Below are 15,468 nucleotides of genomic sequence, written 5' to 3' on the forward strand. Positions count from 1 at the left end.
CCATGAGGTTACAGGTTTGATCCCGGGCCTCGCTCAGTGGGTTAAGGATCCAGCGTTGCCGTGAGCTGTGGTGTAGGTTGCAGACGTGGCTTGGATCACGAATTGCTATGGCTGTGGTGTAGGCTGGCGGCCACAGCTCCGATTAGACCCCTAGCCTGGGAACTTCCATGTGCCACGGGTGCGGCCCTAAAAAGACCAAAAAAAAAAAAAAAAAAAATTCTGTTCTTAAGGAATATAAGAAAGGCAGGATGGAAACCACGGGTGTGGTATTTGCAAGAAAGGGCAGAGTTCTCTTGTAGTGCAGCAGGTTAAGGATCCAGTATTGTCACTGCAGTGGCTCAGGTCGCTGCTGTGGCATGGGTTTGATCCCTGACCCAAGAACTTCCATATGCCACAGATGCAGCCAGAAAAAAAAAGGTGTGGGGGGGGATGTAGAGAGGCCAAACTAAAGTTGGGCATCAGGAGGGACCTTGGGAAGCCCACATCCACAACCAAATGGGTTAAATTCATTCGTGTACTGACTGGCTGCCATATATTACTCACTTGTGTCTAACTAGATTAGAAAATAAGTGGGCATCTGCAGGAATAAAGAAAATATATAATCTCAATTCTATTCTAAAACTATGGACTTTTAAAATAAAATCTTTAAAATCTATATTTGTAAAGCAAAGAGGACACAGAAAACAAATACAGCCATACAATACAGCTGAACTGCCAATATAGGTATTTGTTTTATCATGAGAATAAATCAATTATCCACAAAAGGTAAAAAATCTTACCTGTCAAATCAATTTGTAATCTGCTAATGTCTTTAGCAATATTGAACTCATCTTTTGCTTTTTTATATTCATAATAATATAAAAATGTATATGCACATTCCAGATGGAACTGAATGGCCAAATATCGCCCTAAATCATCTACAAACAGGTTCTCCTGTTTCATCACTGCAAGACAAAAGATGAAACATTAAAAAGTATGATGAGAATAAAAATATATTAATAAAATAGTGAGTCCACAATATGTGAAGTATAGCTATTACATAGTTTCTGCTCCTAAAAAAATTCAAGCTGGAAGGTGAAGAACACATAAAGTAATAGTTGATAGCAAACATTCTCTAAGCCCGTCTATGTTCCAAGTTTGTAGCTAAGGACATTTATACATTATCTCCTTTATTCCACATAATCCTAGGAGATATGATTCATAATACTGCTCCCTCTTATTTTAGAGATGGTCTTAATCACGCTATATGAAAATACAGCAACAAAAGGTGATGATACAACGTACCAAATGAATCTGCAAAGAGTTAAACAATATGAAAATTTAATGAAGAGGAGATCCGTTACAGACATTTTTCCACATAAAGAAAAAGCATTTCGCCCTTAAAAGGAGAAACAGATTTATATCCATATATATACCAAAGACAATATAAGTTTCAAATAGAGAATGAGTATTGGCTTAGCAGTAATATTCTATTTCTCCTAACACCTGAGATGAAAAGATGGGAGGATAATAGCCTAGTGACATGCATGGTATCTGAAGTAAGCTGATCATCAAAATTAATTATAAAGGGGCTAGCTGGCATACTTCAAAGGGGGCTGACAAGTCCCCTCATCCAACCCTCTCCAACATCCCTGCCAAACTATTCTTCACAAATGTTCCCATAACAAGATCAGCATTTCACAAAGCAGTTCACAAGATTGGAAGCTAAATGAATGAACAGAAAATGCACTTACAAGGCCTCAAGACTGAGAAACAGTTTTCTGTCGTTCAAGCGGAAAGGAAGTGATGTTAAGAGGTATCTACTCTGCTCAGCACCAGGTATCTCACATGTTGTGTTAAATTCTCACCACGATGTCGTCAGGGTTGACATTAACTCCATTTAATTCATTAGAAAACTGAGCTTGGACAGCCTGCCGGCTACCTCAGTTGTTAGGTGGTAAAGCCAGAATTTGAATCCAAACTTGATGGGAAGAGGGGAGGAGGGACATGGCAGAGCAAGGACAAAGCTGTACAGATGATGTTAATAAAACCTAATCTAGGAGTTCCTGTCATGGCTCAGAGGTTAGCGAACCCAACTAGCATCCATGAGGACAAGGGTTCAATCCCTGGCCTTGCTCAGTGGATTAAGGATCCCACGATACCATGAGCTGTGGTGTAGGCCAGTGCTACAGCTCTAATTGTACCCCTAGCCTGGGAACTTCCATATACCTCAGGTGCAGCCCTAAAAAGACAAAAAAAAAAAAAAAAAAAAAAAAGGATATAAAACCTAATGTACTTTATCACCTCATAATCTAACAGAAACCTAAAGTTAAGAAGCAGACATCTGGAATGCCCGTCGTGGCACAGAGGAAATGAATCCCACTAGGAACCATGAGGTTGCAGGTTCAATCCCTGGCCTTACTCAGTGGGTTAAGGATCCAGTGTTGCCAGGAGTTGTGGTGTAGGTCGCAGATGCAGCTCGGATTTAGCATTGCTGTGGCTGTGGTATAGGCTGGCAGCTGTAGCTGCAACTTGACCCCTAGCCTGGGAACCTCCACATGCCACAGACCAGGGCCCTAAAAAGAAAATAAAAAAAAAAAAAAACAGACATCCTTTGTCTTACCATGAACTGAAATTAAAGTGAGTCTAAAAAAGCAAGATGGTGTTTTCCTATATACTGCCAGTCCTTTAAAGAGATTCTTAACTCAAATAAACAGACTACATCAAGATGTACATAGCTGACTTCAGAAGGCAGGTAGGCATACGAACTTCTCTCTATGAAAATCCTTCAATAAATTTCCTCTATGCAAACCAAACTCAAGAAAAGCTGGTGGGAATTCCCATCATGCCGCAATGGAAATGAATCTGACTGGTATCCATGAGGATGCAGGTTCGTTCGATCCTGGCCTTGCTCAGTGGGTCGAGGATCCAGCGTTGCCATAAGCTGTGGTATAGGTCACAGACGAGGCTCAGATCCCACATTGTTGTGGCTGTGGCGTAGGCCAGGCAGCTGTAACTTCAATTCAACCCCTAGCCTGGGAATTTCCATATGCCTCAGGTGTGGCTCTAAAATGCAAAAGAGAAAAAAAAAAATGCTAGAAAAAACGAACAAGGAAATTTTCAACCAGGAAAATTGGAAAGGATACCAAATATAGTTTACGAAAAAAGTTTTTTGGAGTTCTCTTGTGGTGCAGCAGGATGGGGATCTAGCACTGTCACTGCAGCAGCTCGGGTTGCTGCTGTGCTGCGGGTTCAATCCCTAGCCCAGAAACTTCCCCATGCTTCAGGCACGGCCAAAAAAACCTTTTTAATTAAAAGTAAAAATTGAATGGACAGACTAAAGAACTAAAAGACAGACCTAAATAAAATTATGCAGAAGGCAATACAGGGAAACAAAGAGGTAGAAAATGAAAGAATTAGAGAGTGTTGGGATGTAAATGAGAAGTTCTAACATGTCTGAAGACCCAGAAGGAGAGAAAAGACAATAAAGAAGAGACAGTATTCGAAGAGAGAATGGCTATGAATTTTCCAGAGATATGGAAAGACACAATCTCAAAGTCAGAAAGCCCACTAAATCCCTAACAAGATAAACCCACACTCTGTCCAGTCACAGTCAAACTAAAGAACGCCAAATACAAAGAGAAGATCTTAAGAACAGCAGAAGGAAAAAGGCACACAAAGAACAACTGGATCCACAACAACAACAGTGGAAACCAAAAGAAAGCATGGTATCTTCATGGTATCAAGAGAAAATAACTATAAACCTGGAAGCTCTTAGCCAACAATTCAAAGTGAGGGAAATAATATTTCCAAGTCAAAAGCAGAATTTATCACCAAGATATGTTTGCTAAAACAGAAACAACTATAAATTACCTGAAATAAGTTATAGTATACCAAAACATAACTTCTGAGTTTTACCTCACTACATCTCCCCTAGGTGGAAAGAAAAGTGAGAAAACACAGCTCAGAGCAAGACAGGAAAGAACCAAGGGCCACAACCTAACACTGCAGTTTCACACTTGAAAAAACGGTGCATTGGAGTTCTCCTAATGTGCCGCAGGTTAAGGATCCGGCACTGCCATCGCAGCAGCTTGGGCCACTACTGTGGCAGGGTCTGATCCTTGGCCAGGGAACTTCCAGGTGCCATTAGGTGCAGCTAAAATGAACAAAAAATCAAATATACAATACAGAAATATTAACTATAGTCACTATGCTGTAACACGCAAGGTTGAATTTTTTACCAGCTCTCTTGAGGTAATTCGCACACAATTCAGTGGCTTTTAGTATATTCTAAGAAATGTGCGACCATCACCAGAGTCAACTTTAAAAGTGTTACAACCTCAAAAATGAATCCCGAACTATCGCGCTCCTACCTCCATCCCTCCCATAGCCCTAAACACCGCTAATCTACTTTATGACTCTAAATTTGCCTGTTCTTGGCAATTTATATAAATGAAATCACATACTACATCGTCGTTTGTAACTGGCTTCTATAACTCAGTCTGTTTCAAGGTTCACTTGTGATGTCATAGATATCAGGACTTCATTTCTGTTTATGGTAAATAGCACTACAATGGAATCCACTGTGTGGATACATGACATTCTGTTTACCCATTTATCATCTTATGGACTCTCCCGTCTTTGAGCTATTACAAATGGTGCTGCTATAAACATTCATATACAAGGTTTTGTGGGGACCTATGTTTTCATTGCTTAGGTATATATTTAGAAGTTGAGTTGAATCACAATGGTGACTCTGTGCTTAACTGTTTAAGAACTGCCAAACTGTCTTCCCAAGTGGCTATACCCTTTTGTACTCCCACCATCAGTGTTCCAATTGTTCCAGACCTCCAAAAGACCTGTGACTATCTGGCTTTTTTACTACAGCCATTCTTGTGAGTATGAACTGATATCTCATGGCAGTTTTGATTCACACTGCCCAGGACTAATGATAGTGAACATTTTTTTTTTTCATGTTCTTCGTGGTCATTTGAACGTCTTTAGGTAAATATCCATTCAAATCGTTTGCCTATTTATTTATTTGCTTTTTAGGGTTGCACCTGTGGCCAATGGAGATTCCCAGGCTAGACGTCAGATAGGAGCTGCAGCTGCTGGCCTACACCACAGTCACAGTAATGCTGGATCCAAGCCACGTCTGCCACCTACATCATGGCTCATGGCAATGCTGGATCCTTAACCTGAATCCTTAACCCAAATGCCACTGAGCCAGACCAGAGATCGAACCCGAATCCTCATGGATACTAGTCGGGTTTGTTTCTGCTGAGCCACAATGTGAACTCTCATTTGCCCATTTTTTAATTAAATCACTTGGGCTGTGACTTAATTAAGTCAACTCTGGGTTGTCAGAGCTCTTTATATATTCTAGACACAAGTCCCTTCCTTATCGGGTATATAATTTGCAAATATTTTCTCCCTTTCTATGGTTTGTCTTTTCACTTTCTTGACAGTAGCCTTTGAAATATAAAAGGTTTTTTTTTTTTAATTTTGATGAAATCCAACTTATCTATTTCTTTTGTTGCTCAGGCTTTTGGTGTAGGCTAAGAATCCACTGCCAAATATGAGGTCACAAAGATTTAGCCCTATACTTTCTCCTAAGAGTTTTATAGTTCTAGCTCTTACATCAAGGTCTCTATTCCATTTTAACTTTTGGATATGGCATAAGGTAAGGGTCCAATTTCATTCTTTTGCATGTGGCCACCCAGCTGTCCCAGCACTATTTGTTGAAAAGACTACTCTTTCCTCACTGAAACATTTAATACGTAAAGCAAGTAATTATGTTCACATTGTTAGGAACAAGATTTTTTAGTTTAAGAAAAAGACAGAAATATCAATATAAACACACTTTTCAAGGTTAAATTTTAATTGGGGCTTCTTGATCAGGGTCAGGGACTTGACAGGCATGTTTGCTGGGCCTGGTCTGAATGGTGATCAACTAGTACATTTGCCAGGAATGAAGTCTCACAAAGAGCCTCAGCTGGGTGCCTGCCTAAGTTTGAGATATGAGTTATGCATTTCCAAAACCCAGACGGGTGACTTAAACAAAGCCTCAGCCAACATGCTTGCAAGTTCCAGGGCTCACCCACAGAGTGTGCTGGGGCGGGGATCAGTCAGAGACTAGAGCAATTTGTTTGCCGGAGCTGGGGTCTCAACTGGTGTGCTCAACAAGGCCAGGAACTTAACCAACATTCAACAGAGCAGGTCAAAGATTAAGCTGTGTATCCCGTGAGGTCAAGGCCAAGGGGAGCAGCCAGCACAGCAGGAGGTAGTCAAAGAGACAGCCTACATGGCTGGAGATTGATAGCACAGAAGACTGCACAAGTACTTACACTGAGGTTGATGGGAGCCTGGTTTTCTTAAAGGGAGTTACAAATTTGGAGGAGAGAAGACTAAAATAAACCCTGTGATACTGAATTAGAATTGGCTGTGATATAAATTCATGGTTTTTAACACAGACAAAAATAGAAACAGATACAAATACACACGGGTAATTATATATACACACATATATACTAACTAGCTATGTCTGTTGAAAAGCTTTTAAAGGAATCAGAGCTCCTTGGAGAAATTACTGATTCCAGGGCTGGAGCAAGGAAATACAAAATGAGGCTAAAGCATCTCTGTATGTCAGAAAATAAAGTGTTCAAAGGTATGTCCAATTTGAACAAGTTCCCACCGGCCAAATCTGGGATAATCTGAGCATGAAAACAATGACTGTAACAAGTTATAATCCACTGAATGAATTAGGAATCTGTGAGCCCAAACTAATAAATACATATATTCAAAGTTTAGTGAGGAATAGGAAGCTTCCATGGTCTCCAAGTACACCACCAAAACACACTAAATAATACAAACAGTAATAGCCAAAAACTGAAAGCAATCTGAACATTCATCAAAAGATGAACGGATAAACAAACTGTGGTATCTCCATGTAATGGAACACTACACAGCAATTAAAATGAATGTACTATAAGATAGTAAACCTTTAGGGTGTACAATATAACACTTTGATATACGTATGCATTGTGAAATGATTACCACAATTAAATTAACACATAAAAAAAATAAAAAAATAAATAAAATGAATGTACTAGGGAGCTCTCTTAGTGGATCAGCAGTTAAGGAACCTGACTAGGATCCATGAGGATGAGGGTTCCATCACTGGCTTTGCTCGGTGGGTTAAAGATCCAGCACTGCCGTGAGTTGTGGTGTAGGTCAAAGACGCAGCTCTGATTCCATGTGGCTGTGGTGTAGGCCGGAAGCTGTAGCTCCGATTAGACCCCTAGCCTGGGAATTTCCATATGCCACAAGTGTGGCCCTAAAAAGCAAAAAAAAAAAAAAAAAAAAAAAAAAAAAAAGAAAAGAAATAAAATGAATGTTATATGTGACAATACAGATGAATCAAAATAATTACGTTGAGTGAAAGAAGCCACACGAAAAGAAATAAAAGAGTACAGACTGTATGAATTCATTTTTAAATAATTCTAGGAAATGCAAACTAATACACAGTGACAGAAAGCAGCCCAGTAGTGGCCTGAAGACGCTGAAGGAAAGATCGGTAAGGACGAGAGGATGGGGTTCCAAAGAAGCGCAAGGACAGTTTTGGGGGCTAAGTACATGATCATTATCTCAATTGTGGTGATGCTTTCATGGGTGTAAGCATATGTTTGAACTTGACAAATTGTACATTTTAGTATCCAGTATATTTCATGCCAGTTATATCTCAATAAAGCTGTTTTAAAAATTAAAAATATACAGGAGTTCCAGTTGTGGAGCAGCAGAAATGAATCTGACTAGGAACTATGAGGTTGCATGTTCGATTCTGGCCTCCATCAGTGGGTTAAGGATCCGGTGCTGCCATGAGCTGTGGTATAGGCCACAGACGCAGCTCGGATCCCAAGTTGCTGTAGCTGTGGTGTAGGCTGGAAGCTGTAGCTCCAACTGGACCCCTCGCCTGGGAACCTCCATGTGCTATAGGTGCAGCCCTAAAAAAGCAAAAAAAAAAAAAATTAAAAATATACATAAAGAGGAGTTCCCTAGTGGCTCAGTGGGTTAAGGATCTGGCGTTGTCACTGCGGTAGCTTAGGTCATTGCTGTGGCTCAGGTTCAGTCCCTAGCCTGGAAACTTCCACATGCCATGGGCGCAGTCAAAACAAACAAGCAAACAAACAAACAAACAAAAAAAATATACACACACATAAAGAGAAAATGGCTAACTCTGTAGTGAAGAAGACTTAACCAAGTGACTAAACTCAGTATCACTAGCAATAGGACAAACTGAAATTATACACCATCTGGTAGGATGCCATGAGAATAACAGGGCATGATTTCTGTGATAGACCTAGATTGAAAGAAATTAAAGGGCTATGACAAGTCAATGTAACACTTGATTCTGGACTGGATCATTTTGCTAAAAGGACATTTAGAGGACCAAAGGCAAATCTTGAATGGCAGTAATTAAATATTAGTTATTTTTTTTAACACAGCATGAATTTATTATCTATCATCTTACAGATCTGTAGGTCAGAAGACGGGCACAGGTCTCACCAGGCTAGAGTTTTGGCGGCATTACATTCTCTTGTGGATGCTCCAGGAGAGAGTTTTTTTCTTTGCTGCCATGAGGTTCTGGAGGCCAAGGAATGCTTGGCTCATGGCTGTCTTCCCCCAAAATATTAGTATTTACCAATGTTAATTTCCTAATAGTAATGTTTGTACTATGGTTGTATAGAAAAGTGCTTTTGTAGGAAAAAAACCCTAAAACATGCAGGAGCGATGGGGCATCAATTCAACAACTTATTCTTAAATGGTTTCAGAAGGAAAAAAGTTCTTTGTACTATACTTGCAACTTTCTAGAGGTTTATATTTTTAGAGGTTTATGTTTCCAAAAAAATGTTTTAGGTCCAAAATACTAGCAATGAAAGAAAAATAATTAATGACTATATCTCGCATAAACTAATTATAATGGAAAATAAACCAATTATAATAGAAAAAATAAAAATAATTTAAAAAAAAAGAAAAAATATCCATCTTGCTACATATTATCTTTCCTATATAAACTAAGTTTAAGGGTTATCACATAGTCCTGGCTGATAAGGAGGAGTTCTTCTTTACAAAAGAATTCTAAAGGGAAAAAAAAGAAATGACTGGATTATAAAAATCACTATGTAAGTACTTAAAATTAATAAACAAGATTGCACTTTCAGAGCCAAAGGTAGCCTGGGTCACCTGAGTAAAATGCCAACTAAAAAGAAACTACAGGAGTTCCCGGCGTGGCGCAGTGGTTAACGAATCCGACTAGGAACCATGAGGTTGCGGGTTCGGTCCCTGCCCTTGCTCAGTGGGTTAATGATCCGGCGTTGCCGTGAGCTGTGGTGTAGGTTGCAGACGCGGCTCGGATCCCGCGTTGCTGTGGCTCTGGCGTAGGCCGGTGGCTACAGCTCCGATTCAACCCCTAGCCTGGGAACCTCCATATGCCGCGGGAGCGGCCCAAGAAATAGCAACAACAACAACAAAAAGACAAAAGACAAAAAAAAATAAAATAAATAAAAAAATAAAAAGAAACTACATTAAGATGCTCGATAGTCAGATGGAGGGTATCCATCATAAGCCATGAAGACCAGGGAGGCATAAGCCACAGGAAAGCGCCAGCCAACTCCAATTCATTTCCTCTTAAAAAAAAAAAAAAGAAAAAAAAAAATCCTCTTCTCCTTGATGTCCATATTTCCTAAACACACTTCCTACTACTGCCCCCTCTGATTTTTCCATCCTTCTCCTGACTCTCTCCCCTTTCCAACTATTTTCCTCTTCCATGCTATCATTTTAATTAATATCTACTGAAGTATTATATATGCTTAGAATTGTGCTAGGTCCTGCAGCAAAGTTTAAGCCTTGCTCTCCCCTAAAAAGAATATGGGGGAAGAAACACTCAAAGAAAAGACATAATCATTATTCAATACATAGTTAATTTGATTTGAAATCAGGTAGTATTGACTATAATGAAGCCTTCTCTGGTCTCTCAAATTTAGACTAATCACATCCTTTCTTTTGTTCCTTCCTCTTTTTTAAATTGAAATACATTATCTGATGTACAATATTATATTTGTTTCAGGTCTACTACAAAGTGTTTTGATATTTGCATACATGATGAAAGGATAACCCTGAGAAGTCAAATAATCATCTGTCCTCATACAAAGTTACTGCAATATTATTGATCACATTTCCTTCTGCTGTAGATCGTCTCCATGGCTTATCTATTTTTACAACTGGAGGTTTGTACCTCTTAATCCCTTTCAGCTATTTTGCCCCTTCTACCTACTTCCCTTCTGGCAACCACCTATTTATTTTCTGTATCTATGAGTTGTGTTTGTGTGTTTTGTTTTTCAGATTCCACATATAAGTGAGATTACACAATTTTTTACTTTCTCTGATTTATCTGACCTAGCATGATACTCTCAAGGTCCAGTCACATTGTCACAAATGGCAAGGTTTCTTTTTTATTTTATTTTTTTTTTTTTTTTGTCTTTTCTAGGGCCACTTCCCACAGCATATGGAGGTTCCCAGGCTAGGGGTCTAATCGGAGCTTTAGCTGCCAGCCTACGCCACAGCCACAGCAATGCAGAATCCGAGCCGTGTCTGTGACCTACACCACAGCTCATGGCAACACCAGATCCTTAACCCACTGAGGGAGCAAGGGCAGGGATCGAACCCGTAACCTCATGGTTTCTAGTCGGATTTGTTAACCACTGGGCCACGACGGGAACTCCTCTTTTTTATTTTTTTTAATGGCTGTCATTCCCTCCTCTTTACGCTCTTTTTCTCTCCTAGTATTTTAGCCCCTATACTATTGAGTTTATTGATATCCCTAGCACTTGCCACAGTGACTTGAACACAACAAGCATTCAAAAAAAATTTTTTTTAATTAAATATCAAATGGGGCAGGAAATAGAATATCGAAAATACAACTGGGGGAGTTCCCACCGTGGCTTAGAACTAACGAACCAACTAGTATTCATGAGGTTTCGGATTTGATCCCTGGCCCCGCTCAGTGAGATGAAGATCCAGCATTGCAGTGAGCAGTGGTGTCGGTCACAGATGTGGCAAGAATCCTGTGTTACTGTGGCTGTGCTGTAGGCCGGCAGCTGCAGCTCCAATTCGACCCTTAGCCGGGGAACTTCCATATGCCATGGGTGCAGCACTAAAGAAAATTTTTTTTAATAAAATAAATTTGGAAAAAAAGATTTTCCTACTTTAAAAAATAACACGGAGCTCCCGTCGTGGCGCAGTGGTTAACGAATCCGACTAGGAACCATGAGGTTGCGGGTTCGATCCCTGCCCTTGCTCAGTGGGTTAACGATCCGGCGTTGCCGTGAGCTGTGGTGTAGGTTGCAGACACGGCTCGGATCCTGCGTTGCTGTGGCTCTGGCGTAGGCTGGCAGCTACAGCTCCGATTAGACCCCTAGCCTGGGAAACTCCATATGCCGCGGGAGCGGCCCAAGAAATAGCAAAAAGACCAAAAAAATAAATAAATAAATAAATAAATAAATAAATAAATAAAATAAAAATAAAAAATAACACGATGAAATTGGTATTTTAAAAAAAATCCAGTACTCCTGCACAGAATGAAGAAACAGAGGCCAAAAGAGAGCCTACAAGTCAGGTGCAACCATTCAGATATGAAAGGTGATAACAGTATTAAGGAACAGCAAGGCTGGCCACACAGAAGAAAGGATAGATCTACCCTGAAATTCTCTGATGCACAGCAGTGATGTCCAATAAAACATTCTGTGATGATATAAATGTTCTACAGCTGCACTGTAGAAAATGCTAGCCATTCACCACAAGCGGCTTCTGAACACTTGAAATGGGGCTGGTGAAACTGAGTAAATGAATTCCTTATTTCATTTATTTAATTAATCACATGTGGCTAGTGGCTACCACACTGGACAGCAGAGCTCTAGCTAGCAGTTGCAAGTGACAGAATAGCAGGGTTGGGTTTTTTTGTTGTTGTTATTGCTGTTTGGGCCATGCTCATGGCATGTGGAAGTTCTGGGGCCAGGGATCAAACGTGCATCACACCACAGCAGCAACCCAAGCCACTGCAGTGACAATGCTAGATCCTTAACCACTGTGCCACAAGAGAACGTCTAGCATGGTTTTTTAATGACTAAAAGGAAGCACTCTGTAGCAGTACAGAGCCCAGCAATGGAATGGGCTCTCTCTCAGAGTAATCTCAGAAAGCCCAAGGAAAGAGGAGACGACTTTTTTGGACACAATCTTCCAAGAGATTCTAGCATTAGGAGGGTTAAGAAGCTGGCCTACAAAGAATCACATTATTTTGCACCTGGAAGGATTCAAAGATCATTTTTACACAGAAGGAAACCTTGGGTTCGAGGTCAGACAGATTCCCTGAAGTCTCACAGAGTATCAGTGACAAAACAAACTAAAATCAGATCTTAAAACCCTAGGTTCTATTAATTATCTTGATTGTGATCATTGCACAAGTGTATACATACGTAAAATGTCATCAATTGTACACTTTAAATGTCTTACTGTAGGTTAGTAACACTTCAAAAAAGTAAACAAAAAATATAAATAAAAATTAAAAAGTACACAAATTCACTACTACACCATCCTATGTCAAGTCTTCAGTTCTATATGTTGTGAGGAATAAACTAGTTAACATACTTAAATACGTAGAACAGTGCTAGGTATAGAGTAAGCACTATTGAAATATAAACTGCATTATTATTATTAGATATCAGAATTCTGCCCTCCTGGACCAGTTTTAGAAATGTAATGGAAAGAAGACTAAACAGGATTTGGAGTCAGAAACTCCAGTTCATGGCTCTAGTTCTTGGACAATTTCTCTGAGTCTCAATACTTTGTAAAATGAATGAGTTAGCTGGACAAGATAATCTCTAAAGGGCCTTTCAAACTAAGTATTTCAGACACGGACTAGGATAAGAGTTGGAGGACGAAAACAGAAGGATGGATATGGAACCCTTAGGGAAGAACTGCTAAGATTTAAAAATTGGCTAAATATGCAGAATGATGGAAAACAATGAGTCAACTAAGAACACAAAGTTTTAAGCTCTGGAAAACTCAAGTTTAAAAAAGAGAGACATGCTGACCCAACACACATATATTTATCATTTTAGTAAATCAGTAGGTTCTCCATGGAAATGAACAGTCATGAACTTCTGGGTCAAAATATCAACCAGTACATTTAAAACACATGCTAAAACCAGAGTGACCGTCATGGTGCAGCAGAAACAAATCCAACTAGGAACCATAAGGTGGCAGCTTCAATCCCTGGCCTTGCTCAGTGGGTTAAGGATCCTGTGTTGCTGTGGCTATGGTGTTGGCCAGCAGCGGTAGCTCCAATTAGACCCCTAGCCTGGGAAAGCGCCATGTGCCACGGATGTGGCCCTAAAAAGCAAAAAAATAAAAAATATGCTAAAACCAAAATCTCTTCTCATGAGATTATTTAAAATGTGCTCTGCTGGAATTCCCACTGTGGTACAGAGGAAACGAATCCTACTGGTATCCATGAGGGTGCAGGTTCAATACCTGGCCTCACTCTGGAAGTTAAGGATCCGGCATTGCCATAAGCTGTGATGTAGGTCACAGACACAGCTCAGATCTCACACTGCTGTGGCTGGCAGCTGTAGCTCCGATTCAGCCCCTAGCCTGGGAATTTCCATATGCCACAGGTGCGGCCCTAAAAGGAAAAAAATAAAAAAATAAAAATGCTATGTTAAAAATGAAATCCCCAGGGATTCATATGGATAATTCTAATTAGATAATTAGGAGTTCCCTTTGTGGTTCAGCAGTTAATGAACTCAGTTAGGATCCATGAGGATGCTGCTCGATCCCTGGCCTTGCTCAGTGGGTTAAAGATCAGGCGTTGCCATGAGCTGTGGTGTAGGTCACAGATGCAGCTCAGATCCCATGCTGCTGTGGCTGTGATGGAGGCCGGCAACTGCAGCTCTGATTTGACCCCTAGCCTGGGAATGTCCATACGCCACAGGTGTGGCCCTAAAAAGAAAAAAAAAAAAATTAGATAATTATATTTAGTATATTTAATGCCATTCATTCCAAAGTATCAAATTTATTTTAAAAAATCAACGCGTACATCAGCCACCAAGAAACTAAGAGTTGCCTATAGATGTTACAGTGGAATCTGCAACAAAGCACTTTAACCTGTTTTCTCTTGGACAGTGACTTCTTCATTAACTCATCTTCAAACACCCAAACTTCAACAGTGCATCTCATGTACTATATGGAACACGTTTGCAGTATCAGATCCCACAGTAAATGACTGTGTGCCCTGAAATAGTTCTTAGAGAACCACAGTTTCACTAGTATGACATTCAAAAGAGTGCCTTGGAGTATGGTGAGGAACAGACTTTTCAAGAATCTAACTCACTCCTTTCATACATGTGATCAGTCTAGTAAAGTCATGCTGACATTCTGATGGGCTCTATTCCACGACATTGTACTGATGTAACATTCCTGGACAAAAATGTAAAGATCATGGCTGCTAATGTTTCATAGACTGAAAAAAAAAAAAAAAAAAAAAAAACTTGCCAGCGTTTTGATGATCCTTCAAGGGCAACATTTCAAATATAATATTCTTCTCTGGACAGTGAACAGTATTTGAGTTATAACTGACTGCCGGGTCAACATCTGGGTCAATTCCCAGAACATTTTTTTAAATAAAATTGTTTATGAAATGTTTCAGTTTAAGACTATTGCAGACTTATTTAGACATAGCCAAAATGGACCAATTTATGACTAGATAAAATGAAAAATGTCGTTGGTTAGCCTAGAACAGCAACATAAAAAATGCTTAGTTGCAAGGCGAAGCAAATGCTATGCTAAAATATTCTGCAGAAAAGAATTGAGACCACTGGGGGGATGAGTCAGTGAGAGTCAGATTTTCCAGATATCTTAGTTAACCCTTTCTGTTTAGGAACTAAGTTTTTCCTCGTGGGGTAGAATTCTCTCTAAAACACATCTAACAGCGCCTACTTTTTAAAAATGTCCATCAAAAAGGGGCTTTTTTTTTTTTTTTCTCTTCTTAATAATTACGGGTCATCATTACCAACTGAGATGTGGTAAAGAGGTAGCCATAAATATAGGTTTATATAATAAGGGAAAAAAGGAAGAAGTGTGGTCTTTATATAATAAGGGATAAAAGGAAAAAGCAACTGCATCAAACTTCATTTCCCTTCCAAAAAAAGAAACAAGGAGAAACTCTCAGAGACACTTTGCTTTTTATTCATTTACCCATCTTCCATAAAACTGTAATGAAGCATAGGAAGTTGTAATATACTACATGAAATAATTATCTTTTTACAAAATTAAATAGTAGGCTGAATCCTGATGTCATCTTCTTTCAAATGTTTTCACTATGCTCTGGAAAAATCAACTTTTTTCCCCCATTAGTATCAATAATGTTCAACTCAT

At 39.6% G+C, this 15,468-nt stretch overlaps 1 protein-coding gene across 1 annotated transcript in view; it reads right to left on the reverse strand.

Annotated features, from left to right (window-relative positions):
* Nucleotides 1-15,468, reverse strand: part of TTC27 (tetratricopeptide repeat domain 27) — a 176,923-nt gene that overhangs the window by 143,190 nt on the left and 18,265 nt on the right. The window contains 1 exon segment of the mRNA XM_021087655.1: nucleotides 780-944. Within this exon segment, the coding sequence (XP_020943314.1) occupies nucleotides 780-944 (165 nt within the window).

Source organism: Sus scrofa, chromosome 3, assembly GCF_000003025.6.
Source record: "Sus scrofa isolate TJ Tabasco breed Duroc chromosome 3, Sscrofa11.1, whole genome shotgun sequence".
NCBI lineage: Eukaryota > Metazoa > Chordata > Mammalia > Artiodactyla > Suidae > Sus > Sus scrofa.